The following is a 27,471-nucleotide window of genomic DNA, read 5'->3' on the forward strand; positions in this document are numbered from 1 at the left end:
ATAGGGCGTATTCATCCGCCCCCGGCATTCCGGGTAGTCTTATCCGCCATTATTCCATTACGTTACTCAAGCTGATAAATTGGTTCAGGCACTTTTGACACAGTTCGGTGTCTGTACTGAATGGGGCGGCCGCATCGGCGCTTTTCTCTCTGATCGGCCCCTGTTAACGGCTGTCATCTGATTCGGGGGCGATATGCCGCAGGGCGCATGCGCGGCCGTCATCTTTCTCAGGTGCAGCAGGGCGCATGCGCGGCCTCCAGGACCCGGAAGAGAAAATCTTGTGAATTTCTCTCCTGGACTGAGAGTGAAATTTCTTTGGAAATTCCTTTCGAAAGAGGAGGATTTACTAACGGGAACTTCAATCCAAACATCACATCATCATCTGGCAGACTTACTCGATTCATCAGGACCTGAATATCATTGGGAGGTAAAATGGTTTGTCTGTTCTGTCCGTGGATAAAGATTTCAGATATCAGAGTGACTGGGAAAATTTAAATGACCATTCCGGGTTAAATTTGAGACTAATTACACCGATCACATTGGGGAAGTTAAATAATTTGCTGTTGTACTCTTATGTGTGCAGGTACATTTTAAAATTACCGCATTAGCATACTTGGCCGCTAAACTTAGCAAACTGCTGATCTTCTTAGTGGTGAGAGTTACTCTCACAGATTTTATTAAAGTTTGTTGTTTGTGTTGCATTTCATTCAGCTCATCGTGGCTACAAAGTAAGTATTGAGCCTAATCTCAATTTACAGATTGTGGTCTGTAGCTTTTTAAGTTACATCAATTGAGATGTCTATCTAAATACTTTTTAAATGTTATGAGGGTTTCTGCCATCATTTCAGCAGCATGCCACAGATCTTCACCACCCTCTAAACCTCCTCGTCCCCCCCTAAATCTCTGCCCCCTTTTATATGTATCCCTCAACCAAAGGGAATAGGACCTTCCTATCCAATCTATTTAGATTCCTCAGAATTTTAAAAAAATGTAAATTTCTATTTTTTTCCAATCAAGGGGCAATTTAATTTGGCCAAGCCACCTACCCACACAGACAATGGGAGAATGTGCAAATCCCTTACAGACTGTGACCCGGGGCCAGGATCGAACCCGGGTCCCCAGCACGCAGGCACACAACCACTGTGCCACCATGATCCCCCAGAATTTTATACATTTAGAATAATCTTTATTATTGTCACAAGTAGGGTTACATTAACACTACAATGAAGTTACTGTGAAAATCCCCTGGTAGTAACACTCTGGCATCTCTTCGAGTATTGTGGTAGTATGTATTAGGGGTCATGTGGGACTGGAAGCCCTAATGTCATTGGCTGACAGATCCCGGGTCCTGGTTGGCCGTTGACCTCGCGGAGTATAAGAAGCCAGAGTCCTCCCCCGCAGGCCAGTCTACTACCGAGCTGCGGGGGAACAGACACGCTTAATAAAGCCTCATCGACTTCACTCTATTCGTCTCTCGGAGTCTTTGTGCGCTACAATTTATTAAGCGTGCCTAAAAAGGACTATGGAGCTCAGGATCATCCTGGAATGCCTGAGGATCAGCCCCCACGCAGTGAACGCGGCAGCAGCTTTCAAGCATTGGCAGATTTGTTTCGAGGCCTACCTCAGAACGGCCACCGGCCGGGTCACAGAAGACCAAAACCTACAGGTCCTGCACTCGAGGTTAAGCACGGAGATTTTCTCTTTCATCGAAGACGCAGAGGATTTCCAGACGGCGTTTGCAGCACTGAAAAGTCTCTATGTCCGCCCAGTAAACCAGATCTACGCTCGCTATCAACTCGCAACGAGACGGCAAAGTCCCGGAGAATCGATAGATGAATTCTACGCCGCGCTACTAATTTTGGGACGAGCCTGCAGCTGCCCTTCGGTGAACGCAAATGAACACACGGACATGTTAATGCGCGATGCTTTTGTGGCAGGTATGAACTCCTCCCAAATCCGCCAAAGACTTCTAGAAAAAGAGTCACTAGGATTCTCAGAGGCACGGGCCCTAGTAGCCTCCCTAGACGTGGCCGCGCGTAATACCCGCGCCTACGGCCCCGACCGCGCGGCAGCCCATTGGGCTCCGTACGTACCCGTCGCGACAAACGCACCCCCCCCACCCCCCACCCCCCCGGGCACCCCACAGGCTTACGCGGTCCAAACACCAAGTCGTACCGGGGGCGCCCGCTGCTATTTCTGCAGCCAGGCGAAACACCCCCGGCAGCGCTGCCCGGCCCGTGCAGCAATCTGCAAGAGCTGCGGGGAAAAGGGCCATTTCGCGGTTGTGTGCCGGTCCCGCGAGATCGCCGCTGTCCCGGGAGAACAGGGAGCCCTGCACGCCGCTTACGCTCCCCAACCCCCCCCAGCACCCCATGTACGACCCGCAGGCGCAGCCATTCTGGGTCCCGACCACCGCAGTCCCGGGAGAACAGGGAGCCCTGCACGCCGCTTACGCTACCACTTTGGGTCCCGACCACCGCTCTCCTCGGAGAAGAGGGAGTTCTGCACGGCTCTAACGCCCCCCAACCCCCCCCCCCCCCCACGCCCCACGTATGACCCGCCAGCGCTACCAATTTGGGTCCCGACCACTGCTGTCCCCAGAGATGAGGGAGCCCCGCGCGTTCCTAACGCTCCCCAACCCCCCCAGCGCCCCATGTGCGACCCGCAGACGCCGCCATTTTGGGTCCCGGCCACCACGAGGGGAGGAAGGACGCCGCCATCTTGGACCACCCCAGACCTGTACGACGCATGGGGCGGCCATTTTGTCCACCCCCGCCGCCATCTTGTGACCCTCCAGCCACGTGCGATGTATGGGGGCAGCCATTTTGTTCATCCCCGACGCCATCTTGGGCGGCAACAACGGACCCCAGTGTCGACGGCTCCACGGGGTTCGAGGAAGACGCTCCACTACTACAACCACGTCTCGCTTCAATAACGCTCGACCAAGCTCGGCCCCGGACACTCCAGACGACAACGGTGCTAATAAACGGGCACGAGACACCATGCCTAGTCGACTCCGGGAGCACGGAGAGCTTTATCCACCCCGACACGGTAAGACGCTGTTCCTTGACCACCTATCCCAGCGCACAAAAGATTTCCCTAGCTGCAGGATCCCACTCCGTACAGATCAAAGGTTTCTGCATAGTTACCCTAACGGTGCAGGGGAGGGAGTTCAAAAACTACAAGCTACACGTCCTTCCCCAACTCTGCGCCCCCACATTACTGGGATTAGACTTCCAGTGCAATCTACAGAGCCTTACCTTCAAATGCGGCGGCCCAATACCCCCACTCACTATCTGCGGCCTCGCAACCCTCAAGGTGCAACCCCCGTCCTTGTTTGCGAACCTCACCCCGGATTGCAAACCCGTCGCCACTAGGAGCAGACGGCGCCCAGGACCGGACCTTCATTCGGTCCGAAGTCCAGCGGCTACTAAAGGAAGGCGTAATCCAGGCCAGCAATAGTCCCTGGAGAGCACAGGTGGTAGTAGTGAAGACAGGGGAGAAGCAAAGGAAGGTCATAGACTATAGCCAGACCATCAACAGGTACACACAACTAGACGCGTACCCTCTCCCCCGCATATCCGACATGGTCAATCGGATTGCCCAATAGAAAGTCTTCTCCACCGTGGACCTCATGTCCGCCTACCATCAGCTCCCCATCCGCCCAAGTGACCGCAAGTACACAGCCTTCGAGGCAGACGGGCGATTATACCATTTCCTAAGGGTCCCATTTGGCGTCACAAACGGGGTCTCGGTCTTCCAACGGGAGATGGACCGAATGGTTGATCAACACGGGTTGCGGGCCACGTTCCCGTATCTCGACAATGTAACCATCTGCGGCCACGACCAGCAGGACCACGACGCCAACCTCCAAAAATTCCTCCAGACCGCTAAAGCCTTGAACCTCACGTACAACAAGGACAAGTGCGTTTTTAGCACCAACCGGCTAGCCATCCTGGGCTACGTAGTGCGCAATGCGATAATAGGCCCCGATCCCGAACGTATGCGCGCCCTCATGGAATTTCCCCTCCCGCACTGCTCAAAAGCCCTGAAACGCTGCCTGGGGTTCTTTTCATACTACGCCCAGTGGGTCCCCCAGTACGCAGACAAGGCCCGCCCTCTAATACAGACCACGACCTTCCCCCTGTCGACAGAGGCTTGCCAGGCCTTCAGCCGCATCAAAGCGGATATCGCAAAGGCCACGATGCGCGCCATGGACGAGTCCCTCCCCTTCCAGGTCGAGAGCGACGCCTCCGACGTAGCTCTAGCGGCCACCCTTAACCAAGCGGGCAGACCCGTGGCCTTTTTCTCCCGAACGCTCCACGCTTCAGAAATCCGCCACTCCTCAGTGGAAAAGGAAGCCCAAGCCATAGTGGAAGCTGTGCGACATTGGAGGCATTACCTGGCCGGCAGGAGATTCACTCTCCTCACCGACCAACGGTCGGTAGCCTTCATGTTCGATAATGCACAGCGGGGCAAAATCAAAAACGACAAGATCTTAAGGTGGAGGATCGAGCTCTCCACCTTCAACTATGAGATCTTGTATCGTCCCGGACGCTCTCCACTCCATCCGGTCGCTATTGTGTACGAGCACTAATCAAACGCCGCATGAGCGTCTCCTTGTCTTCCCTAGGAAGTCCTCCTCTGGAACGTCGCTGCCGACCTGGCTGGCGGCCCCAGGACCCATCTTGCTCCGAAAGCAATTGCGGGCACACAAGGCGGACCCGTTGGTCGAAAGGGTTCACCTCCTCCACGCGAACCCGCAGTACGCTTACGTGGAGTACGCCGACGGCCGACAGGACACGGTCTCCCTGCGAGATCTGGTGCCCGCCGGCAACACACACCCCCCCCCCCCGACACCATTCACCCAACCCCCCCCCCCCCCCTTCCTGCCACCGCCGCACCCCGCGACCGCCCCCTTCCCAGGAGGATCAGTCCCCCTCCCCCCAGGCCCGACCAAGAATAAAGCCCAAGCTGAAACCGTAAGGCTCCCGGAGACGACAACACCGGAACAAACACCACCACCACCACCGGGGCCGAGGCGATCGACACGGACGACCAGACGGCCCGACCGACTCGTGGCGTCGATCTAAATCAATATATGAACTTTTCACAAGAACATTTTGCTTTTTCTCCCGATACCTTCGGTAAATAGTTGAAACAGGACAAAATTGTACATACTGTATTGCCACATGAATGTTTTCCTCCCAGGACCAGCCCTGTAAACCCTTACCACCATGCGAAGCATCACCCCGCCGGGTTCATTTTTGACAAGGGGTGAATGTGGTAGTATGTATTAGGGGTCATGTGGGACTGGAAGCCCTAATGTCATTGGCTGACAGATCCCGGGTCCTGGTTGGCCGTTGACCTCTAGCTCCGCCCTGAAGGCGGAGTATAAGAAGCTGGAGTCCTCCCCCGCAGGCCAGTCTACTACCGAGCTGCGGGGGAACAGACACGCTTAATAAAGCCTCATCGACTTCACTCTATTCGTCTCTCGGAGTCTTTGTGCGCTACAGGTATGCAAAGTGAGAATTCAGAATGTCCAATTCACCTAACAAGCACGTCTTTCGAGACTTGTGGGAGGAAACCCATACAGACACTGGAGAACGTGCAGACTCCGCACAGACCGTGTCCTAAGTGGGAATTGAACCCCGGGACCCTGGTGCTGTGAAGCAACAGTGGTAACCACTGTGCCACCCATAAAACAGTTCAGCTCAATGTTCTCAGATTAAAGAAGCTGAAGCGCCCAACGTGGGTCTAACCCACGGCCCTGGGATTAAGACTCCCATGCTCTGCCGACTGAGCCAGCCAGGCTGCTTTTCATAATTTAATTTTGGTCTCTCCTCAGTCTTTTCTGTTCCAAAGAAAACAGCCCCAGTTTATCCAAACGTTCCTCAGAGCAAACATTGTTAATTTCTGGCTGATGTTGTTAAATCCCCTCTGTACTTTCTCTAGTGCAATCTTCCTGTACACAGGAAACTAGCTCTGGCCTAACTAGTCCTGTCCTGCCATTTATCATGTAATCCTTTGCCTTGTTTTCCCTCCAGCTTTCTTCCTCACTATCAAGTGTTTAATCATTTTTGTGTCACAGGTAAACTTCTTGTTCATGTTCCCACATTTACTCTCAAATCAATGATGTAACCAGGAGTGAAGGGCCCAGTACTGATTCCTTGGAAACCGGCACTGGAAACAGCCCTTTGATTTTCTCTATTCTTTATGGGATGTGAGTGTCACGGGCAAGACCAGCTTGGTTGTCCATTCCTAATTGCCCTTAAACTGAATGGCTTACTACGAAATTTCAGAGTGCAATTCAGAATTAACCACATTCCAGTGAGTTGGCCAGATCAGGTAATGCAGGTGCAGACTCGATGGGCCGAATGGTCTCCTGCACTGTAGATTCTATGATTCATTCTGACCTTGGGTCACTGTCTGTGTGGAGTTTGTACATTCTTCCTGTGTCTGCGCAGATTTCCTCCGGATGCTCTGGTTTCCTCCTACAGTCCACAGATGTGCAGGTCAGATGGATTGACTGTGTTAAATTGTCACTGGGAGGGGTTGTGGGGATAGGGTGGGGAATTCGCCAAGGTAGGATGCTCTTTCAGAGGGTTGCTGCAGACTCAATGGGACGAATGGCCTCCTTCTGTACTGAGGAGATTCTATGATTCTACATTGGATCCAATGATGTGTTCACTCACACATTGCAGCCTGATTCTTATTATTGGAACAGACACTGTGTTTGTTTCTCTCAAAGTGAGTGAATCCTTTGCTGGTTATCCTCTGGGCCCCATCTCCACTATTATTGTCTGATTGTCCCAGTGAGACTCTCACTGTTATTATTGGACAATCAGCGAGTCAGCCTGAGCCTGTGGCCGCTCTCACCATCTGGAACCATCACAATGCCAGGTGATTGAGGGCGGCTCCAGACCAATAGGAGGAGGAGGTGCAGGACTGGAGGACCGACCGGGAGCGGCAGGTCCTCCAACCAATCGGAGTGAATGAGGGGCGGGGCTGTGATTGAAGCATGCGCAGTGTGGGTCATGGCGAAGGAGAAGAGCGCCTCCTTAAATCCGAAATTGGTAAGAGGCGTTTAACAATATGGAGGGAGCGAGAGATCTCGGGGGTGGGCAGAAACGTTGTGTAAAGCTGTTGCAAGCTGCAATCTTCGGGAAAAAGTTTCCGGGACCCCATTTGCACCAAGCGGGGCTGCAGCTCCTCATGTTTGGCTCGGGTTAATGGCCGCCAGCTTTGTTTAATGTGCATCAGGGCGCATGCGCATTTGTCTCTTTGTCGGGGCGATGTTACAATGAGTGGGAGGAGCTTGTTCCCCATTGTTCAGAATGGAGACAACTTGTCCATCAAACTGGATTAGTCGACTTCCGGGTGCGGCGATGACCAGCTGAGTCGCACGTTTCGGCAGCTCCATGTGAAACAGACTTTTGGGCTCTTGATAGGAGCCCCAACGGCAATTTTGACGGCTAAAAACACTGTGCGGTAAACCAGAAGGGAATCCCCCCTGGATACGGATGGAAAAAGGAGGAGAAAGTGGCCGGATTGCAGTGGAACCTTTAGAACAGCGGCAAGGAAGGCAAGCAAAAACCAAGATGGCGTCAGAAGGTGGCAGTTTAACATGGGGCCCTGAACAACAAGAGTTCTTGAAATGCTGTGTGGAAGAGATCAAAAAGGAAATGAAGAAAGAGCTGTTGGCCCCGATATTACAGGCGATCGAAGGGCTAAAGGAGGAACAAAAGACCCAGGAGCGGGAGCTTCGGGTCGTGAAGGCAAAGGCAGCCGAGAATGAGGACGATATACAGGGCCTGGTGGTGAAGACGGAGACGCAGGAGGCACATCAGAAACGATGTGTGGAAAGGTTGGAGGCACTGGAAAACAACGCAAGGAGGAACAACCTGAGGATTCTTGGTCTTCCTGAAGGTGTGGAGGGAGCGGACGTCGGGGCATATGTGAGCACGATGCTGCACTCGTTAATGGGAGCGGAGGCCCCGGCGGGTCCGTTGGAGGTGGAGGGAGCATACCGAGTGATGGCGCGAGGACCGAGAGCAGGAGAAATTCCCAGATCCATAGTGGTGAGATTCCTCCGTTTTAAGGATAGAGAAATGATCCTTAGATGGGCGAAGAAAACTCGGAGCAGTAAATGGGAGAACGCGGTGATCCGCGTTTATCAAGACTGGAGTGCGGAGGTGGCGAGAAGGAGGGCGAGCTTTAATCGGGCCAAGGCGGTGCTTCATAAAAAGAAGATAAAATTTGGAATGCTGCAACCGGCAAGACTGTGGGTCACACATCGAGGGAGGCACCACTACTTTGAGATGGCGGATGAAGCGTGGACTTTTATTGTGGAAGAAAAACTGGAATGAGCGGGTTATTAAAAAGAACGTTCGAACAAAGTGGTGGGGCGAATGTGGGGGGCAAAGAGGGGTTTTATGTACTAATCCTGCAATGTGGTAACTTTTCTCTCTCCCACAGGTGGTGATGGGGGGAGGAGGGGAGGTGGAGGAGATGGGGCGTTGGCCATTGGGGGCGGGGCCAAGGGAGAAGCGCGGGCTTGGTTCCCGCGCTATGATAATCGTGGCGGGAATAGAGAAGCAGGAAGCAGGGGGCGTCGCACGGTGCGAGCCGAGGTCACGGGGGGAAGCCGAGGTCAGCCAGAGTTTGCTGACTTCTGGGAGCAACATGGGGGGAGTAATTACGCTAGCGGGGGATCTAGCGGGGGTGGGGGTGGGAGGGGGGAATTACTGGGTTGCTGCTGCTGGGGAGAGGGGGGAGCTGGTATGGGAGAGGATGGGCGGGGGGGCACCGCCTGGGGGAGATACAGCTGCGTGGGAACCGGGTGAGGAGCTGGAAAAAGGTGATGGCTAATCGACAAGGGGGGGGTAGGAAGCCCCCCAACTCGGCTGATCACGTGGAACGTGAGAGGGCTGAACGGGCCGATAAAGAGGGCACGGGTACTCGCACACCTTAAGAAACTTAAGGCAGATGTGGTTATGTTACAGGAAACGCACCTGAAACTGATACACCAGGTTAGGCTACGCAAAGGATGGGTGGGGCAGGTGTTCCATTCGGGGCTAGATGCGAAAAACAGGGGGGTGGCTATATTAGTGGGGAAGCGGGTAATGTTCGAGGCAAAGACTATAGTGGCGGATAACGGGGGCAGGTACGTGATGGTGAGTGGCAAACTACAGGGGGAGACGGTGGTATTGGTAAACGTATATGCCCCCAACTGGGATGATGCCAATTTTATGAGGCGGATGCTAGGACGCATTCCGGACCGAGAGATGGGAAAGCTGATAATGGGGGGAGATTTTAATACGGTGTTGGAACCAGGGCTGGATAGGTCGAAGTCCAGGACTGGAAGGAGGCCGGCAGCAGCCAAGGTACTTAAAGATTTTATGGAGCAGATGGGAGGTGTAGACCCGTGGAGATTTAGCAGACCTAGGAGTAAGGAGTTCTCGTTTTTCTCCTATGTCCATAAAGTCTACTCGCGAATAGACTTTTTTGTGCTGGGTAGGGCATTGATCCCGAAGGTGAGGGGAACGGAGTATACGGCTATAGCCATTTCGGATCACGCTCCACACTGGGTGGACTTGGAGATAGGGGAGGAAACAGGAGGGCGCCCACCCTGGAGAATGGACATGGGACTATTGGCAGATGAGGGGGTGTGTCTAAGGGTGAGGGGGTGCATTGAAAAGTACTTGGAACTCAATGATAATGGGGAGGTCCAGGTGGGAGTGGTCTGGGAGGCGTTGAAGGCGGTGGTTAGAGGGGAGCTGATATCAATAAAGGCACATAAAGGGAAGCAGGAGAGTAAGGAACGGGAGCGGTTGCTGCAAGAACTTCTGAGGGTGGACAGACAATATGCGGAAGCACCGGAGGAGGGACTGTATAGGGAAAGGCAAAGGCTACATGTAGAATTTGACTTGCTGACTACAGGCACTGCAGAGGCACAATGGAGGAAGGCACAGGGTGTACAGTACGAATATGGGGAGAAGGCGAGCAGGTTGCTGGCACACCAATTGAGGAAAAGGGGAGCAGCGAGGGAAATAGGGGGAGTGAGGGATGAGGAAGGAGAGATGGAGCGGGGAGCGGAGAGAGTGAATGGAGTGTTCAAGACATTTTATAAAAAATTATATGAAGCTCAACCCCCGGATGGGAGGGAGAGAATGATGGGCTTCTTGGATCGGCTGGAATTTCCCAAGGTGGAAGTGCAGGAAAGGGTGGGACTGGGAGCACAGATCGAGGTAGAAGAAGTGGTGAAAGGAATTAGGAGCATGCAGGCGGGAAAGGCCCCGGGACCGGATGGATTCCCAGTCGAATTCTATAGAAAATATGTGGACTTGCTCGCCCCGGTACTGACGAGGACCTTTAATGAGGCAAAGGAAAGGGGACAACTGCCCCCGACTATGTCTGAAGCAACGATATCGCTTCTCTTAAAGAAGGAAAAGGACCCGCTACAATGCGGGTCCTATAGACCTATTTCCCTCCTAAATGTAGATGCCAAGGTCCTGGCCACGGTAATGGCAATGAGAATGGAGGAATGTGTCCCGGGGGTGGTCCACGAGGACCAAACTGGGTTTGTGAAGGGGAGACAGCTGAACACGAATATACGGAGGTTGTTAGGGGTAATGATGATGGCCCCACCAGAGGGAGAAACGGAGATAGTAGTGGCGATGGATGCCGAGAAAGCATTTGATAGAGTGGAGTGGGATTATTTGTGGGAGGTGTTGAGGAGATTTGGTTTTGGAGAGGGGTGTGTTAGATGGGTGCAGCTGTTGTACAGGGCCCAGTGGCGAGCGTGGTCACGAATGGACGGGGATCTGCATATTTTCGGCTCCATAGAGGGACAAGGCAGGGATGCCCTCTGTCCCCATTATTGTTTGCACTGGCGATTGAGCCCCTGGCGATAGCGTTGAGGGGTTTCAAGAAGTGGAGGGGAGTACTTAGGGGAGGAGAAGAGCACCGGGTATCTTTGTATGTGGACGATTTGCTACTATACGTGGCGGACCCGGCGGAGGGGATGCCAGAAATAATGCGGATACTTGGGGAGTTTGGGGATTTTTCAGGGTATAAATTGAACATGGGGAAAAGTGAGTTGTTTGTGGTGCATCCAGGGGAGCAGAGTAGAGAAATAGAGGACCTACCGTTGAGGAAGGTAACAAGGGACTTTCGTTACCTGGGGATCCAGATAGCTAAGAATTGGGGCACATTGCATAGGTTAAATTTAACGCGGTTGGTGGAACAGATGGAGGAGGATTTCAAGAGATGGGATATGGTATCCCTGTCAATGGCAGGGAGGTTGCAGGCGGTTAAGATGGTGGTCCTCCCGAGATTCCTCTTTGTGTTTCAGTGCCTCCCGGTGGTGATCACGAAGGCTTTTTTTAAAAGGATTGAAAAAAGCATCATGAGTTTTGTGTGGGCCGGGAAGACCCCGAGAGTGAGGAAGGGATTCTTACAGCGTAGCAGGGATAGGGGGGGGCTGGCACTACCGAGCCTAAGTGAGTATTATTGGGCCGCTAATATTTCAATGCTGAGTAAGTGGATGGGAGAGGAGGAGGGAGCGGCGTGGAAGAGATTAGAGAGGGCGTCCTGTAGGGGGACTAGCGTACAGGCTATGGTGACAGCCCCATTGCCGTTCTCACCGAGGAACTACACCACAAGCCCGGTGGTGGTGGCTACACTGAAGATTTGGGGACAGTGGAGACGGCATAGGGGAAAGACTGGAGCCTTGGGGGGGTCCCCGATAAGAAACAACCATAGGTTTGCCCCGGGGGGAATGGATGGGGGATATGGAATGTGGCAAAGAGCAGGAATAACGCAACTGAAAGATCTGTTTGTGGATGGGAAGTTCGCGAGTCTGGGAGCGCTGACCGAGAAATATGGGTTGCCCCAAGGGAATGCATTCAGGTATATGCAACTGAGGGCTTTTGCGAGGCAACAGGTGAGGGAATTCCCGCAGCTCCCGACACAAGAGGTGCAGGACAGAGTGATCTCAAAGACATGGGTGGGGGATGGTAAGGTGTCAGATATATATAGGGAAATGAGGGACGAAGGGGAGACTATGGTAGATGAACTAAAAGGGAAATGGGAAGAAGAGCTGGGGGAGGAGATCGAGGAGGGGCTGTGGGCAGATGCCCTAAGCAGGGTAAACTCGTCGTCCTCGTGTGCCAGGCTAAGCCTGATTCAGTTTAAGGTATTACACAGGGCACATATGACTGGAGCACGGCTCAGTAAATTTTTTGGGGTGGAGGATAGGTGTGCGAGGTGCTCGAGAAGCCCAGCGAATCATACCCATATGTTTTGGTCATGCCCGGCACTACAGGGGTTTTGGATGGGGGTGACAAAGGTGCTTTCAAAAGTAGTAGGAGTCCGGGTCGAACCAAGCTGGGGGTTGGCTATATTTGGGGTTGCACAAGAGCCGGGAGTGCAGGAGGCGAGAGAGGCCGATGTTTTGGCCTTTGCGTCCCTAGTAGCCCGGCGCAGGATATTGCTAATGTGGAAAGAAGCCAAGCCCTCGGGGGTGGAGACCTGGATAAATGACATGGCGGGGTTTATAAAGCTAGAGCGGATTAAGTTCGTCCTAAGGGGGTCGGCTCAAGGGTTCACCAGGCGGTGGCAACCGTTCGTCGAATACCTCGCAGAAAGATAGACGGAATGGGAAAAAGAAGGCAGCAGCAGCAGCCCAGGATCGGTGTGGGGGGGGGGGGGGAGGAACCAGAAGGACTCTCAGGGTTGTTAATATATACTGTATAGTATGTATAGGTCGTTGCTACAGATAATTATATATTGGACTGTTAAATTATATTTTTGGAGAGTGTTACTTGTGACAAGGCAGTTGCCAATTAGGGCTAGTTTTCATTTTTTGTTATTTATTATTTATTCATTTTTTGTTTATAAAATAGGTCATTGTTATTTGTGTTGTTATAATATTGTGTAAAGGATGCACAATGTACTGTGTTGGTTGACCAAAAATTTTCAATAAAATATTTAATAAAAATAAAAAAAAACTGGATTAGTCTTTGAGTCCCAATGTCTTATTGATGAGGCAAAGTGGTGGCGGAGATGGAAAGAAAAGGAAGACAATCCTGGTCTCTGGATTTCACTGTCTTATTAGTCATCCTGCCCCATGTGTCCAAAGCTCTGCGGCTCTGTTCAGCCACATGAAGACCCAGGTAGAAACTCACAACCATGAGTAGACACCACCCTCAAATCACTGCTGATGACAAGAGGGTCAGTGTGCAGCGGGGGGCATGAGCGGTCATCCTGGACCAGGGAGCAGGAGGGGACAATGTTGTGAATTTCTATCCTGGACTGACCGCGATTAATTTTGGAAACTCCTTTTACAGGGGATTAGTAGGGGAGGATTTACACACAGCAAACTCAAACCAGGAGAAAGTTCGCCTTTTCTGAATTTCATGACTGGACTGACAGTGATGCCTTTGTAAACTTCTTTCACAGGGGCTTAGAAAGGGAGTCGAAGACGGGAAACTCAAAACCAATCCTCATATTGAATTCTGACAGCACCATTCGGGTTATCGGGACCTGGAGTTATCGACCTTTGTGTGTAAGCATAGTCAGTTTGCGAAGCATAATTTATATCAAAAATATCCATTTCAATGGTGGGTTTATTACCCAACATGAGTAGCAGCTGAGAATGTGCTCTATCCACATGACCGAAGCTCCTCGCACATGCGCTGTTCGGGCTGTGTCCAGTGCAGGCGCAGTTCAGATTGTCGCTGACGATGTGAGGAGCGGGAAAGAAACAATCGAGCGACTTTCAGGATTGGAGCCGGTGGGTGGCCGGGGAGCGATAGAAGCTGCGGAGTGAGCCGGGAGGCTTCATAAATACCCCGTGGAGGCTTCAACTCCCGAGGAAAATGTTAATGGCCCGGTCTTAGACAGCACCGAACAGAGAGAGCTGAGCGGTGACAGGCCCGGGTTACCGGCCGCCATCTTTACAGAGGACAAGGAGCCGCAGGGAAGTGGCTGGCTTAGCACAGTGGGCTTGTAATGCAGAACAAGACCAGCAGCGTTGGTTCAATGCCCGTTCCAGCCTCTCCGAACACGTGCCGGAATGTGGCGACTAGGGGCTTTTCACAGGAACTTCATTGAAGCTTACTTGTGACAATAAGTGATTATTATTATTATGCGCTGCGAGCCTGCACCAGATGCCAAATCTTCCGGATTGACTGACTGGAGTCTCCAGGATTTTATTTTAATCATTTGTGGGAGTCACTGGCTGGGCCAACATTTATTGCACATCCCTAATTTCCCGAGAACTGAGTGGCTTGCTCGGCCATCTCGGAGGGCATTTAAAGAATCAACCACATTGCTGTGGTTTGGAATCGTGTCGGCCAGACCAGGTAAGGACGGCAGTTTTCTTTTCTATTCATTCACGGGATGTGGGTGTCGCTGGCTGGGCCAGCATTCACTGCCCATCACTAATTGCCCTTGAACTGAGGGCATCTCAGAGAGCATTTTAAGAGTCAACCAGCTGACTGTGGATCAGGAGTCACATATAGTCCAGACTAGGTAAGGATAGAAGATTTCCTTCACTGAAAGACAGGAGTGAACCAGATGGGTCTTTGCAACAATCGACAATCGTTTCATGGTCATCAGTAAACTTTCAATGAATTAAAATTTTACCTTCTGCCTTGGTGAGATTCATGTCTGGGTGTCTGGAAAATCATTGGGACAGTCAAAAATATTTTTGTGACTCTGGAACATGATTAGGACAGTAAAAATATTAATTTTGGGTCTCTGGAAAATCATTCGGACAGTAAAAAAGATTTTTGAACATTTCTCTTCAGTGGATATAAAAATATTGAAAATGGGATAAAGGTTAATTGACTGACAGTCAATCACTGTCCTTTTTAAAAATAAATTAAGAGTGCCCAATTCATTTTTTCCAATTAAGGGGCAATTTAGCGTGGCCAATCCACCTACCCTGCACATCTTTGGGTTGTGGAGGTGAAACCCACGCAAACACGGGGAGAATGTGCCAACTCCACACAGACAGTGACCGAGAGCCGGGATCGAACCTGTGATCTCGGTGCCGTGAGACAGCAGTGCTAACCACTGCACCACCATGCTGCCCTAGTCAAACACTGTCCTGTAAGGTAATGAGTCCTTTTGCTTCCCAATTGGCCGAGGAAGGCAGAGTGTCACAAGGATGGATGTGTTGACCGATTAATGGCTGGAGGATGGGGTACAGGTCATGTGATTAAACCTCCAGGAATACATTTAATCAAAGTTGGCGAGGAGAGAATGTTGTGAATTTCGATCCTAAACTGACAGTGAGGTTTCTGTAAATTTACAGGATACTGGAAGTGGAGGTTTAACAGACGGGAAACACAAACCAAACGTCACATCGCGATCTGACAGAGTCACTCGATTCAGCAGAACCTGAATTTCAGCAGCATCTGGGTGTGGAAGGTAAAAGGTTTGTCTGTTCTGTCTGTGATGGAAGATTTCAGGTCTCAGTGTGACTGGGAAAGCCCCGAGATTCACAAACCCTGGTTAGACCAAACCTGGAGAACTGTGTTCAGTTCTGGACAACAAACCTGAGGAAGGATAGAATGGCCTCGGAGGGAGTGTAGCACAGATTTACCCGAGTGATATCTGAACCCCCCGGGGTTAAATTACAAGGCGAGATTAGACAAAAAATTCAGTCAGCTGGCAGCACGTCAGTGGTTAGCACTGCTGCCTCACAGGGCCGAGCCCGGCTCTGGGTGACAGTCCGTGTGCAATTTGCAGATTCTCCCCATGTTTGCGTCGGTTTCGCCCTCACAACCTGAAGATGTGCAGGTTAGGTGGATTGACCACGCCAAATTGCCCCTTAATTGGAAAAAATGAATTGGGTACTCTAAATTTACTTTAAAAAATTTAAAAAAGGGCAGAGAAGGGCATTCGGTCCATTGAGTCCATGCTAGCTCTAGTCGGCACGGTGGTTAGCACTGTTGCTTCACAGCGCCAGGGACCCGGGTTTGATTCCCGGCTTGGGTCACTGTCTGTGCGGAGTCTGCACGTTCTCCTCGTGTCTGTTGTGGGTTTCCTCCGGGTGCTCCGATTTCCTCCCACAAGCCCCGAAAGACGTGCTTGTTAGGTGAATTGGACATTCTGAATTCTCAGTGCACCCGAACAGGAGCCGGAGTGTGACGAGATGGGGTTTTTCACAGTAATTTCATTGCAGTGTTAATGTAAGCCTACTTGTGACACCAATAAATATTATTATTATTATCTGGAGCAATCCAGTCAGAGTCATTCTCCTGCTCTGTCTCTGTATCCTCACAGCTTTATTTCTCTCAGGTTTCTATCCAATTAAAAAAAAAAATCATTCATTGTGTCTATTTCCAAACTCCGTCATCGGCAGAAAGTTTAAGGTCATTGCCACTGGCTGTGTAAAAACATTCTTCCTCATACCTCCTGGACCATTTACATGCAGAGATACGGAGCAACGTAGAAAATAGGAGCAGGAGGAGACCATTTGGCCCTTCGAGCCTGCTCCACCATTCATTACGACCAGAGCTGATTAGGCTCAATAGCCTAATCCTGCTTTCCCCCCATATCCTTTGGTCCCCTTCACCCTAAGTGCTGTATCTAACTACTTCTTGAAAACATGCAATGTTTTGGCCTTAATTAGTTCCTGTGGCGACGAATTCCACAGGCTCACCACTCTCTGGGTGAAGACATTTCTCCTCATCTCTATCCAAAATGGTCTACCCCGTATCCTCAGACTGTGACCCCTATTTCTGGACACACGCACTATTGGGAACATCCTTACTGAATCTACTCTCTCGCCCTGTTTTTTTTAACATAAATTTAGAGAGCCCAATTCATTTTTTGCAATTAAGGGGCAATTTTAGCGTGGCCAATCTACCTACCCTGCACATCTTTGATAGATCATAGAATTTACAGTGCAGAAGGAGGCCATTTGGCCCATCAAGTCTGCACCGGCTCTTGGAAAAAGCACCCTACCCAAGATCAACACCTCCACCCTATCCCCATAACCCAACCCAACACTAAGGGCAATTTTGGACACCAAGGGCAATTTATCATGGCCAATCCACCTAACCTGCACATCTTTGGACTGTGGGAGGAAACCAGAGCACCCGGAGGAAACCCACGCACACACGGGGAGGATGTGCTGACTCCACACAGACAGTGACGCAAGCCGGAATCGAACCTGGGACCCTGGAGCTGTGAAGCAATTGTGCTATCCACAATGCTACCGTGCTGCCATTAATTTGGATTTGTGGGTGTGTGCAAACTCCACACAGACAGTGACCCGGGGCCGGGATCGAACCCGGGTCCTTGGCGACATGAGGCAGCTGTGCTAAGCACTGTGCCACCCCCAGTCTTGCAACCCTCAAGAGAAAACAAAATCCTTATCCCCATCTGAAATGGGTGACCCCTCACTTTGCAACAGTGACCCCCTTGTTCCAGATTCTCCCACAAGAGGAAACATCCTCTCCACATCCACCCTGTCAAAACCCCTCAGGATCTTGTATTGTTCAATCCAGGTTTTACCCAAAGCTTTAAATCTGTGTCCCGACTGCTTGTACAATCAGTGAATGGAAACAGTGTTTCTTTGTCCACCCGATGGAAATCTGGCATAATCTTGTGTCCCTGAATCAAATCTCCCCTCAACCTCCTTTGCTGGAACCATTCTGGTAAATCTCCTCTGCACCTTCTCCAAGAACCTTCACATTCTTCCTGAAGAGTGGTGACCAGAGCTTTAGAAAGATTCATAGCATAGAATTAGAACCACAGAATTCCTGCAGTGCAGAAGGAGGCCATTCGGTCCATCGAGTCTGCAGTGATTCTCTGAAAGGGCACCCTGCCTAGGCCCACACTCCTACCCTGTCCCTGTAACCCCATAGCCCCACCTAACCTGCACATTCCTGGACACTAAGGGGCAATTTATCAAGGCCAGTCCACCTAAGGTGCCCTTCTTTGGACTGTTGGAGGAAACCTGAGCACCGGGTGGAAACCCACGCAGACACGGGGATAAAGTGCAAACTCCACACTTAGCAAGGCCGGAATTGAACCCGGGTCCCTGGCGCTGTGAGGCAGCAGTGCTAACCACTGTGTCACCAGAAGTATAGTTTTGGTATCAATGTTACTGTTTATGAAGCTCAAGATCGAAGTTGCTTTGCCAACTACTCTCTTAGTATGTCTTGTAGATGTACAAAATCCCTCTTCACCTCTTTCTCTCTCCTACCAAAGAGGACAGTTGGGTTTTTATGACAATCCAGCAGTTTTCACGGTCACTTTTTCCCCACAAATGACCAGATTCATTCAGCTCAATTTCACAACCTGCCTTTGTGTTTTTGTGGGTTCTCTCTCACTCCCTATTTTCTGTTTTCAATCAGTTTTACAAGGTGTTCGAAGGGGAGGGTTCAAAGTCCGGAAACGCAAACCAAGCGTCACATCAGGATCTGTCAGAGTCCTCAATTTATCGTTGCTGAATATCATTGATCATGGACGAAAAAAGCATTGGTCACAGTGGGGAGAAACCGTACACGTGTTGTGTGTGTGGACGAGGATTCAGTCGATCATCAGACCTCACGAGACACAAATGCAGTCACACTGAGGAGAAACCGTGGGAATGTGCGGACTGTGGGAAAGGATTCACTTCCCCATCCAAGCTGGAAATTCATCGACACAGTCACAGTGGGGAGAGACCATTCACCTGCTCCAAGTGTGGGAAGGCATTTACTCAGTCATCCAACCTGCTGAAGCACCAGCGAATGCACACTGGGAAGAGGCCATTCACCTGCTCCCTCTGTGGGAAGGGATTCACTCAGTCATCCCACCTGCTGAGTCACCAACGAGGCCACAAGTAACCACAGTGATTGGATTTTACTGTTTCTCACATTCAGGACTGAACCATGTTCATTTGGGTCTCTTTCTGCTGATAACAAACTCCAGCCCATTTACAGGGGCTAATATATTTGCTAAAAGTCAAATAAATTAGATTTGTGTTAAATACGCAGTCTTGAAACATTTCAATATCTTTGACACAAGTTAGTTCCTTTTGAAGTACTCTCGCTCTCCCCTGTCTCTTCCATCCTCACCTCCAACAAGAAGTGTGAGGAGCTTGTGGAGCTTCTTTGTGACAGAGATTGAGTAAATCCGATCAGCTCCCTCTGCTGCTTCCCTCCGTTCCACGAGCCCACCGGACCAAACTGTCTCTAAATTTCATCCTTTCCCGAGCTCTGAACCCACATCTTTCTCGAGTTTCTCTCCCATCTCCCCTCGTGTCCTCTCAGAGCTCATCTTGTTGGTTAACTAACAGAAAGCAGAGAGTGGGAATAAATGGGTGTTTCTCTGGTTGGCAACCTGTAACTAGTGGGGTCCCTCAAGGATCAGTGTTGGGCCCGCAGTTGTTCACAATTTACATAGATGATTTGGAGTTGGGGACCAAGGGCAATGTGTCAAAGTTTGCAGACGACACTAAGATGAGTGGTAAAGCAAAAAGGGCAGAGGATACCGGAAGTCTGCAGAAGGATTTCGATAGGTTAGGTGAATGGGCTAGGGTCTGGCAGATGGAATTCAAAGTTGCCAAGTGTGAGGCTATCCATTTTGGGAGGAATAACAGCAGAATGGATTATTATTTAAACGGTAAGATGTTAAAACATGCTGCTGTGCAGAGGGACCTGGGTGTGCTGGTGCACGAGTCGCAAAAAGTTGGTGTGCAGGTGCAACAGGTGATTAAGAAGGCTAATCAAGTTTTGTCTTTCATTGCTAGAGGGATGGAGTTCAAGACTAGTGAGGTTATGCTGCAATTGTATAGGGTGTTGGTGAGGCCACATCTGGAGTATTGTGTTCAGTTTTGGTCTCCTTACCTGAGAAAGGACATATTGGCACTGGAGGGATTGCAGAGGAGATTCACTAGGTTGATCCCAGAGTTGAGGGGATTAGATTATGACGAGAGGTTGAGTAGACTGGGACTGTACTCATTGGAGTTTAGAAGGATGCAGGGGGATCTTATTGAGACATATAAAATTCTGAAGTGAATAGATAGGATAGATGCGGGCAGGTTGTTTCCTCTGGTCGGGGAAAGCAGAGCTAGGGGGCATAGCCTCAAACTAAGGGGAGGTAGATTTAGGTCGGAGTGTAGAAGGAACTTCTTCACCCAAAGGGTTGTGAATCTCTGGAATTCCTTGCCCAGTGAAGCAGTTGAGGCTCCTTCTTTAAACATTTTTAAGAAAAAGATAGATGCCTTTCTAAAGAATAAAGGGATTCGGGGATATGGTGTAGGGCCGGAGAGTGGGGCTGAGTCCACAAAGATCAGCCATGATCTCATTAAATGGCGGAGCTGGCTCGAGGGGCCAGATGGCCTACTCCTGTTCCTAATTCTTATGTTCTTCTGTTGTCCATGAGACCCAGCTCCTGCTCCATCGACGCTATTCCCACTGAGCTACTGATCAGCCAACTACCCTGTGTCCATGGATATTGTCAACATTTCTCTCTCTTCAGCTACTGTCCCTCTGTCCTTCAAATCTGCCATCATCACGCCCTCAATAAAACAAACCCTTGACCCTGCCATCCTTACAAATTACTGCCCCATCTTCAACCTCCCTCTCCTCTCCAAACTCTTTGAACATGTTGTCACCTCCCAAATCCTTGCCCATCTTTCCCAGAACTCCCATGTTTGAATCCCTTCAATCGGGTCTCTGCCCTGTCACAGTGAAATACAAGAGACAAACAGAATCTTACCCGGAGAGAAAGACAGACAATCCGGGAGCTTGGATCCAACACGGATATGTTCATCAGACCAGAAGATAAGGGTATCAGCACAATCATTATCGAGAGACAACAATACCTGCTGGAGACAGACAGACAAGTAAACAACACGAATCACAACACCAAGCTACCTTGACCCATATGCCCGAGACAGGAAGGAGAATTGGAGACAGACTAGAAGAACTCAGACCCCAGACACATTAACCAAAAACAGATGGGAATATCTGAGGGGACAACGGGCAGAACGAAGGAAGTTCTACATGTTCCCTAAAATACACAAACACCCAAACACATGGACAGTACCAGGGAAATACCCCCAGACAGACCCATCAGACTGTGAGAGCGAAAATCCTACAAAGTAGCTGAAACATCAACACACTGCTCCGAGTAGTTGATGGTACAGTGGTTCAATAAATATAATTAGTGGATTAAAAATGTGTATAATGTAGATTGAAAACAGTAAATGCGACATTAACCCAGCGGGTCTGACAGCATCAGAGAATCCCTACAGTGCAGATGGAGGCCATTCAGCCCATCGGGTTTGCACCTACCCCACAAAAGAGCACCGCACCCAGGTGCACTTTCCTTCCCCTAGCCCCGTAAACCCATCTCATCTTTGGACACTAAGGGGCAATTTAGCATAGTCAATCCACCAAACCTGCACATGGGAGAAAACTGGAGCACCCGGAGGGAACCCCCACAGACACGGGGCGAATGCACAAACTCCACACAGTCATCCGAGGCCGGAATTCAACACTGGTCACTGACGCTGTGAGGCAGCAGTGGTACCGACTGTGCCACATGTGGCGAGAGAAACAGGGTTAACGTTTGTTGTTGCTTTTTGTAACAGTTCTGTAGAACGGGCAATGGAATTTTTTTTAAAAGTCCGCTGAAGTGGAAACAAAGTGTTTTACTCCGAGGTTTGACTCAGGAAGACATTTCAATCGTAAACTCAGTCGTAATTCACACACAGCCCGCAGTCTGATTGGCTGGAGGACCGAGTCCATCTGGTCCTCAAATCTTCCCATTGCTCAACACCTCTCAGGCAAGAAATGAGGTTGTGGAACCCGCGGCCAATGGGAAGAACTCAGAATGATGCAGATTCTCAGTCAATGAGGGAGATCCTGACTCAGCCCCGCCCCTCATTCACTGCGATTGGTTGGAGGACCAGCCGCTCCCACTTGGTCCGCCAGTCCCGAGCCCTCGCATTATTGGTCCGGAGCAGCCGTCAATCACTCCCCGGGCATTGTGAGCTGGAGCAAACCCTTCACAATCATTATGTGGAGACGCCACCGTTGGACTGGGGTGAGCGCAGTAAGAAGTCTTACACCAGGTTAAAGTACAAAACGCAACCTGGGAACAGGCCCAGGTTAACGGGCACCATCCTGCTTCAGACACTGGAGGATGGTTCACATCAGAGGATGGGGGAGGAGGACAAGAAATAAGAGTGTTCACTTTGCACTCAAATCAATGAGGACTCTGATCTCTGGGAAGGAAGGAAACCCTGGCAGGTGGGTGGGGAGGATTTACAAACACCCGCTGGAGGCCCCAACCCCCCAATAAGACCCATTGGTTTTATTGTCAATCTGCAGACAGGAGCTGGAGAACTGAACCCAGGCAGAGGAGAGGGAGCGAGAAAACTGGGAGTGGAGGAAAGAAATGGTGCAGATGGGTTTGGATTTCAGCACAGGGAGTGTGTGTGGGACTGGGATTTACAGCTTTGGGGGAACAAGAATTGAACAAACATTCCAGCGAAACTAGAATTGACTTTTCTAAATGTCTATTTTGTACTGACAGCGATGGATTTTGTAAACTCCTTTTACAGGGGATTAAAAGGGGAGAATTCAAAGACTGGAAACTCAACCAAATATTACAACAGCATTTGGCGGAGTTAATGGCTTCATGAGTAGCTGTTAATCAACGGCCATTGAATGTGAAGGAGAAATGTTCTATGTTCTATTTGAGAAATGTTTGTCTGTTCTATCTGTGGGAGAACAGTACGAACAGCAATGTGATTGGGAAAGCACAGAGACACAGGCACATCTGAGTTCCAGAACACTGACTGCGCAAAGTGCTTGAACCAAATACACAGCCTGCACCATTCGTGTGGAGGAGGAAACATCCATGTATTCTGTATGGACAAGGCTTCAACTGGGTGTCCGAACTGGAGAGATACAAGGACATCTGGATGATGAAGACATGGAAATGTGGGGACGGTGGGAAGGGATTCAATTATCGATGCCTGCTGGAAACCCACCGCATATTCACACAGGAGAGAGACCATTCACCTGCTCTGAGTGTGGGAAAGGATTTACTCAATCAGCTGGCCTCATGTTACACCAGCGATATCATGCTGAGAAGAGGCTGTTCGCCTGTTCGGTGTGTGGGAAGGGATTTACTCAGTCAGCTAGACTCATGTTACACCAACACATTTACTCAGTCCTCAGATATCCATATCCTGTGGAAAGTGGTTCACGTCTTTATCTAATCTCAGTGTACACAATCGTGTTCACACCGGGAGACCATTTACCTGCTCAGTGTGCAGGAAGGGATTCACTCAATCATCCAGTCTGCTCAGACACCAGTGAAGTTACACTATGGAGAAGCTATTCAGCTGTAGTTTCATTGGAAAGACACTCAGGAAATCATCCACCTTCAGTGCACACCAACAAATTCACAAAGGGCCGAGACCGACCATCGACGCTGTGGGAAGGGATTCACTCAGTCACAATATGAGCTGCGACATCAGCAAGTTGACAAGTGACTGCAGGGATTGGATTTTACTGTTTATGCTGCTGTTAATCACATCCAGCATTGATGGTCTGACAATATCTGGTTTGATTCTGCTGATGTGAACAAACCATAGAACTGGCTGCAGTTTAATATTTTCAGATGTCACTAATTTTCAAGGCTGCGATGTCCCATTTTCAAAGCACACCGTCTGATATTCTCCTTCATTTAAGAACTCTTTAACAGGATCATCCTAAATGACGTTTGATACAAAATCTACAATTCAGAGTTGAAAGGTTCCACTGATTAACATCTCCAATTAGAAAGTGCTGATTAATCCTTGCTGACAATTGTTACTCACACATTCCTCACAGTAACATGTCCATTGTGAAATGACATTATCAAGGAACATTAAACTAAACTGTGAAATATTTCACAGGCACATCAATAAAAACTTCATCAATCAACATTGATATTGATGAAACTTGGAAGTCACTGAGTTCAATCATTTCTGACACAGCAGCAGCAGCCAGGGTTAGGGGGCTAGAGCGGGCCGAGGTTGAGTGCTCTTTCACAGGGTCGCTGCAGACTCGATGGGCCAAATGGCCTCCTTCTGCACTGTAACGATCCTACAGGATTCGAAGGTAAAGGTGGAACCCACAACACAGACTGGTTTGAGAGCCCCTCAGCAGAGATGACATCTGTCATTGAAGCAAAAAGCAAAGCCGACCTGATGTACAACATAAACCCAACACCGAGAACAAGGCATCACTTGAAAGTAGTCAAGACAGTTGTGTAAAACATGGAGAGATTGTGCAAATAAACACTGGACAGCCAACGTCAATAACTCCAAACGGCCTGTGATAATGGACATCTCGGGCTGCACAGTGGCTCAGTGGTTAGTAATGCCGCTGAGGACCCGGGTTCGATCCCGGCCCCAGGTCACTGTCTGCGTGGAGTTTGCACATTCTCCATGTCTGCATGGGTCTCACACCCACAACCCAAAGATGTGCTGGTTAGGTGGATTGGCCATGCTAAATTGCCCCTTTAATTGGAAAAAAATAAGTGGTTACTCTAAATTTATATTAAAAAGATAACAGAAATCTCTGTGTGCTGGGAAGAAGAGGGCTCTGGGTCTGACCATCACCAAAGTTGCTCCCTGAAATCTCAGAGAGTGACATCCTGACAGATGTAAACAGATGTCCCGCTGGGTTGAACGTGACTGACAGCTGTGCTCCGTCAGACGGACATCTCCCAGTCGCTGTCTGACTCTCCTGCAGCTTCCTGTCATGGTTGAGCTGGAAAAGGCCATTAATTGCTGAGCAAGCAGAAAGGTGCCCGGCAAGGATGGAATTCCAGCTGAACTCCTCAAACACAAAATCCCATCGACTGTCACACCTTCATGACCTCCTCTGTTGGGAAGTCGGAACAATTCCATGTGTATGATGCTAAAATCATCATAACCTATAAAAACAGCAGTGACAGAGGAGATTGCAACAACTACAGGGATGTCTCACTCCTTAGCATCACTGGGAAGACCTTCATGAGGGTCAAGTTTACAAGATTCATCTACTTGCAGACTGAGTGTGTCCAGAAGCACAGTGCGGTTTCTGTGCTGACATGTTTACAGTGAACATGATCTTCTCCACACACCAGCTACAAGAGAAGTGAACAATTGAGATTTTATCTAAGGAGTCTGTGCTGAGAAAAGTAACATCATAATTACTGTACGAAGTCTTACAACACCAGGTTAAAGTCCAACAGGTTTGTTTCGATGTCACTAGCTTTCGGAGCGCTGCTCCTTCCTCAGGTCAGGACCTGAGGAAGGAGCAGCGCTCCAAAAGCTAGTGACATCGAAACAAACCTGTTGGACTTTAACCTGGTGTTGTAAGACTTCGTACTGTGCTCACCCCAGTCCAACGCCGGCATCTCCACATCATAATTACTGTGATGTGGAGATGCCGGCGTTGGACTGGGATGAGCACAGTAAGAAGTCTGACAACACCAGGTTAAAGTCCAACAGGTTTGTTTCAAACACTAGTTTTCGGAGCACTGCTCCTTCCTTCTTCCTGAGGAAGGAGCTGCGCTCCGAAAGCTAGTGTTTGAAACAAACCTGTTGGACTTTAACCTGATATTGTAAGACTTCTTATCATAATTACTGAGTGAAAGTAAATCTTTAAGTATGAATTGCAATTTATTTGTACAATTGTAAAAGGCAGAGAAAAGTTGGATTCTCTTAAGTTAAACTTCAGCCTTATCGTTGTGCATTGGGTTTCACAATCTTTTGGAAGCTCCACCCTCTTTAAGTCTTTTTGGTCTAAGAAGGTTGAAGCTTTGGTTACCTGTGAAAGCTGATCGTTTTACTTTTATTTTTCTTTAGTTTTATTTGAGTCATTTGGAAAAGTGCCTGAAGAAAGAGGAGAAAACGCATTTGGGCAAAGCAGAAAAAGTTGCCAAAAGAATTGAGAAAACAAAGTTTAAAATGGTGTTACGTAAAGTCAACACAGTTGTGCACATTTGAGCACGTTTGTTCCAACACCCTTGAGAGCAGAGAAGTTAACCCTTTCCACTGACAGCACAGTGGCGATTTGAACCAAAGAATTTGCCTTTTAAAGATTTGGCTTCATCCCATTTGGTATCTTTCAAGACAAAATATTTAAGAATGGAAAATATCGGAGTTATCTCCAAACTGATTGCAAGTTCCTGTCATTCTGTCTCTGAATATATTATGTGAATATTAAATTGGACAGAGAAGTTCCTCAGTTGTTGCTTGAAAGTCTGTGTTGTTCTGAATGATGACAGTATTAACCTTCTCCCTCACCTGTCCTAACCCTTCTCCCCAATCACCAACTGAAACCAGGGACTTTTTGTTCCCATGGTGACATTCCCTCCATAGAATTTACAGTGCAGAAGGTGGCCATTCGACCCATCGAGTCAGCACTGCCCTTAGAAAGAGCACCCTACCTTAGCACACATCTCCACCCTATCCCGTAACCCTACCCAGCCTTTTTGTTTTGGACACTAAGGGAATTTATCATGGCCAATCAACCTAACCTGCACATCTTTGGATTGTGGGAGGAAACCGGAGCACCCGGAGGAAATCCACGCAGACACTGGTAGAATGTGCAGACTCCGCACAGACAGTAATGCAAGTACGGCCTAGTTATTCCTTTAAATCAGCCCCTGAATTGTTTGTGGATTGTTCCATCTTGTTGCCACATTTCAGTAACAAATGTTGAAATGTTTGCTCCACACATACAATCCACTTCACAAATTACTTCCCTGCCTGCATTTGAGTCATACGTTCAATCTCATCATCCAACACATTCATACAGATTGTAAATGGTTGAGAGCCCAGCACTGATCCTGGTGACATTCCACTTGTCCCATCTTACCCACCCAGAAATGACCCATTTATACCTACTGGCTGCTTCCTGTTAGCTAACCAATCCTCTATCCATGCTGATGTGTTGCCCCCACACCCTGAGCTCTTATTTTGTGCAATAATCTTTGATGTGGCACCTTGGGAAATATCTTCTGGAAATCCAGATAAAGCACATCTACAGGTTCCCCTTTATTGACATCCCTTGTCACTTCCTCAGTGAACCTTGATAAATTTGTCAGTCACGATTGATTCCTTAAACCCATTTTCAAACACTGTGTCAAAAGAAAAATCAAATCTCCTCAACCCCTCTGGCTCCTTTGCCAATTACCTTAGAGGGACTCACTTTCTGTTAAAGAGCCTGTCAATCCCTCTCACCCACTCTCCCGAAAGTGAACATATTTAATCAGGAAAAGTCCAACAAATTCAAATATTTTCTGGTTAAAAGTTAATTGACGAAACAGAACATGGTTTAAAAAAACTAACAGAAAATTACTTGAGGATTAAAGACAACCAGAGTAAAAAGATGTTCACAATCTTCCGGTCCCAAATGGTTTTCCTTCAGCTCCTCTGCACTCCATTCCTACGACTCCGTGCTTTGG

The 27,471-nt window shown here is 49.4% G+C and overlaps 1 protein-coding gene and 1 long non-coding RNA gene across 6 annotated transcripts in view; one reads left to right on the forward strand and one right to left on the reverse strand.

Annotated features, from left to right (window-relative positions):
- LOC140421473 (uncharacterized) overlaps nt 1-27,471 on the reverse strand; it is a 78,435-nt gene that overhangs the window by 19,409 nt on the left and 31,555 nt on the right. For 2 of the 4 annotated variants that reach the window (XR_011946805.1, XM_072506196.1), the window contains exon 5: nt 20,731-20,839. Coding sequence is in view for 2 of the 4 variants with exons in the window: in XM_072506196.1 (XP_072362297.1) it covers nt 20,731-20,839 (109 nt within the window). In the remaining 2 variants the exon portion in view is untranslated. Of the gene's footprint in view, nt 1-14,058; nt 14,725-20,730; nt 20,859-27,471 lie in introns of those variants that run through there. The other 2 variants (XM_072506195.1, XM_072506188.1) reach the window with 2 other exon arrangements.
- On the forward strand, nt 10-26,245 carry LOC140421502 (uncharacterized). Of its 2 annotated transcripts, XR_011946856.1 has the most exons (4): nt 10-427; nt 13,465-13,570; nt 15,326-15,441; nt 25,868-26,245. It is a non-coding gene; the product is annotated as an uncharacterized lncRNA (long non-coding RNA). The 2 variants fall into 2 exon arrangements; XR_011946855.1 differs by lacking the exon at nt 13,465-13,570 and having other exon boundaries at nt 242-427.

Source organism: Scyliorhinus torazame, chromosome 5 (assembly GCF_047496885.1).
Source record: "Scyliorhinus torazame isolate Kashiwa2021f chromosome 5, sScyTor2.1, whole genome shotgun sequence".
In the NCBI taxonomy this organism is placed as follows: Eukaryota; Metazoa; Chordata; class Chondrichthyes; order Carcharhiniformes; family Scyliorhinidae; genus Scyliorhinus; species Scyliorhinus torazame.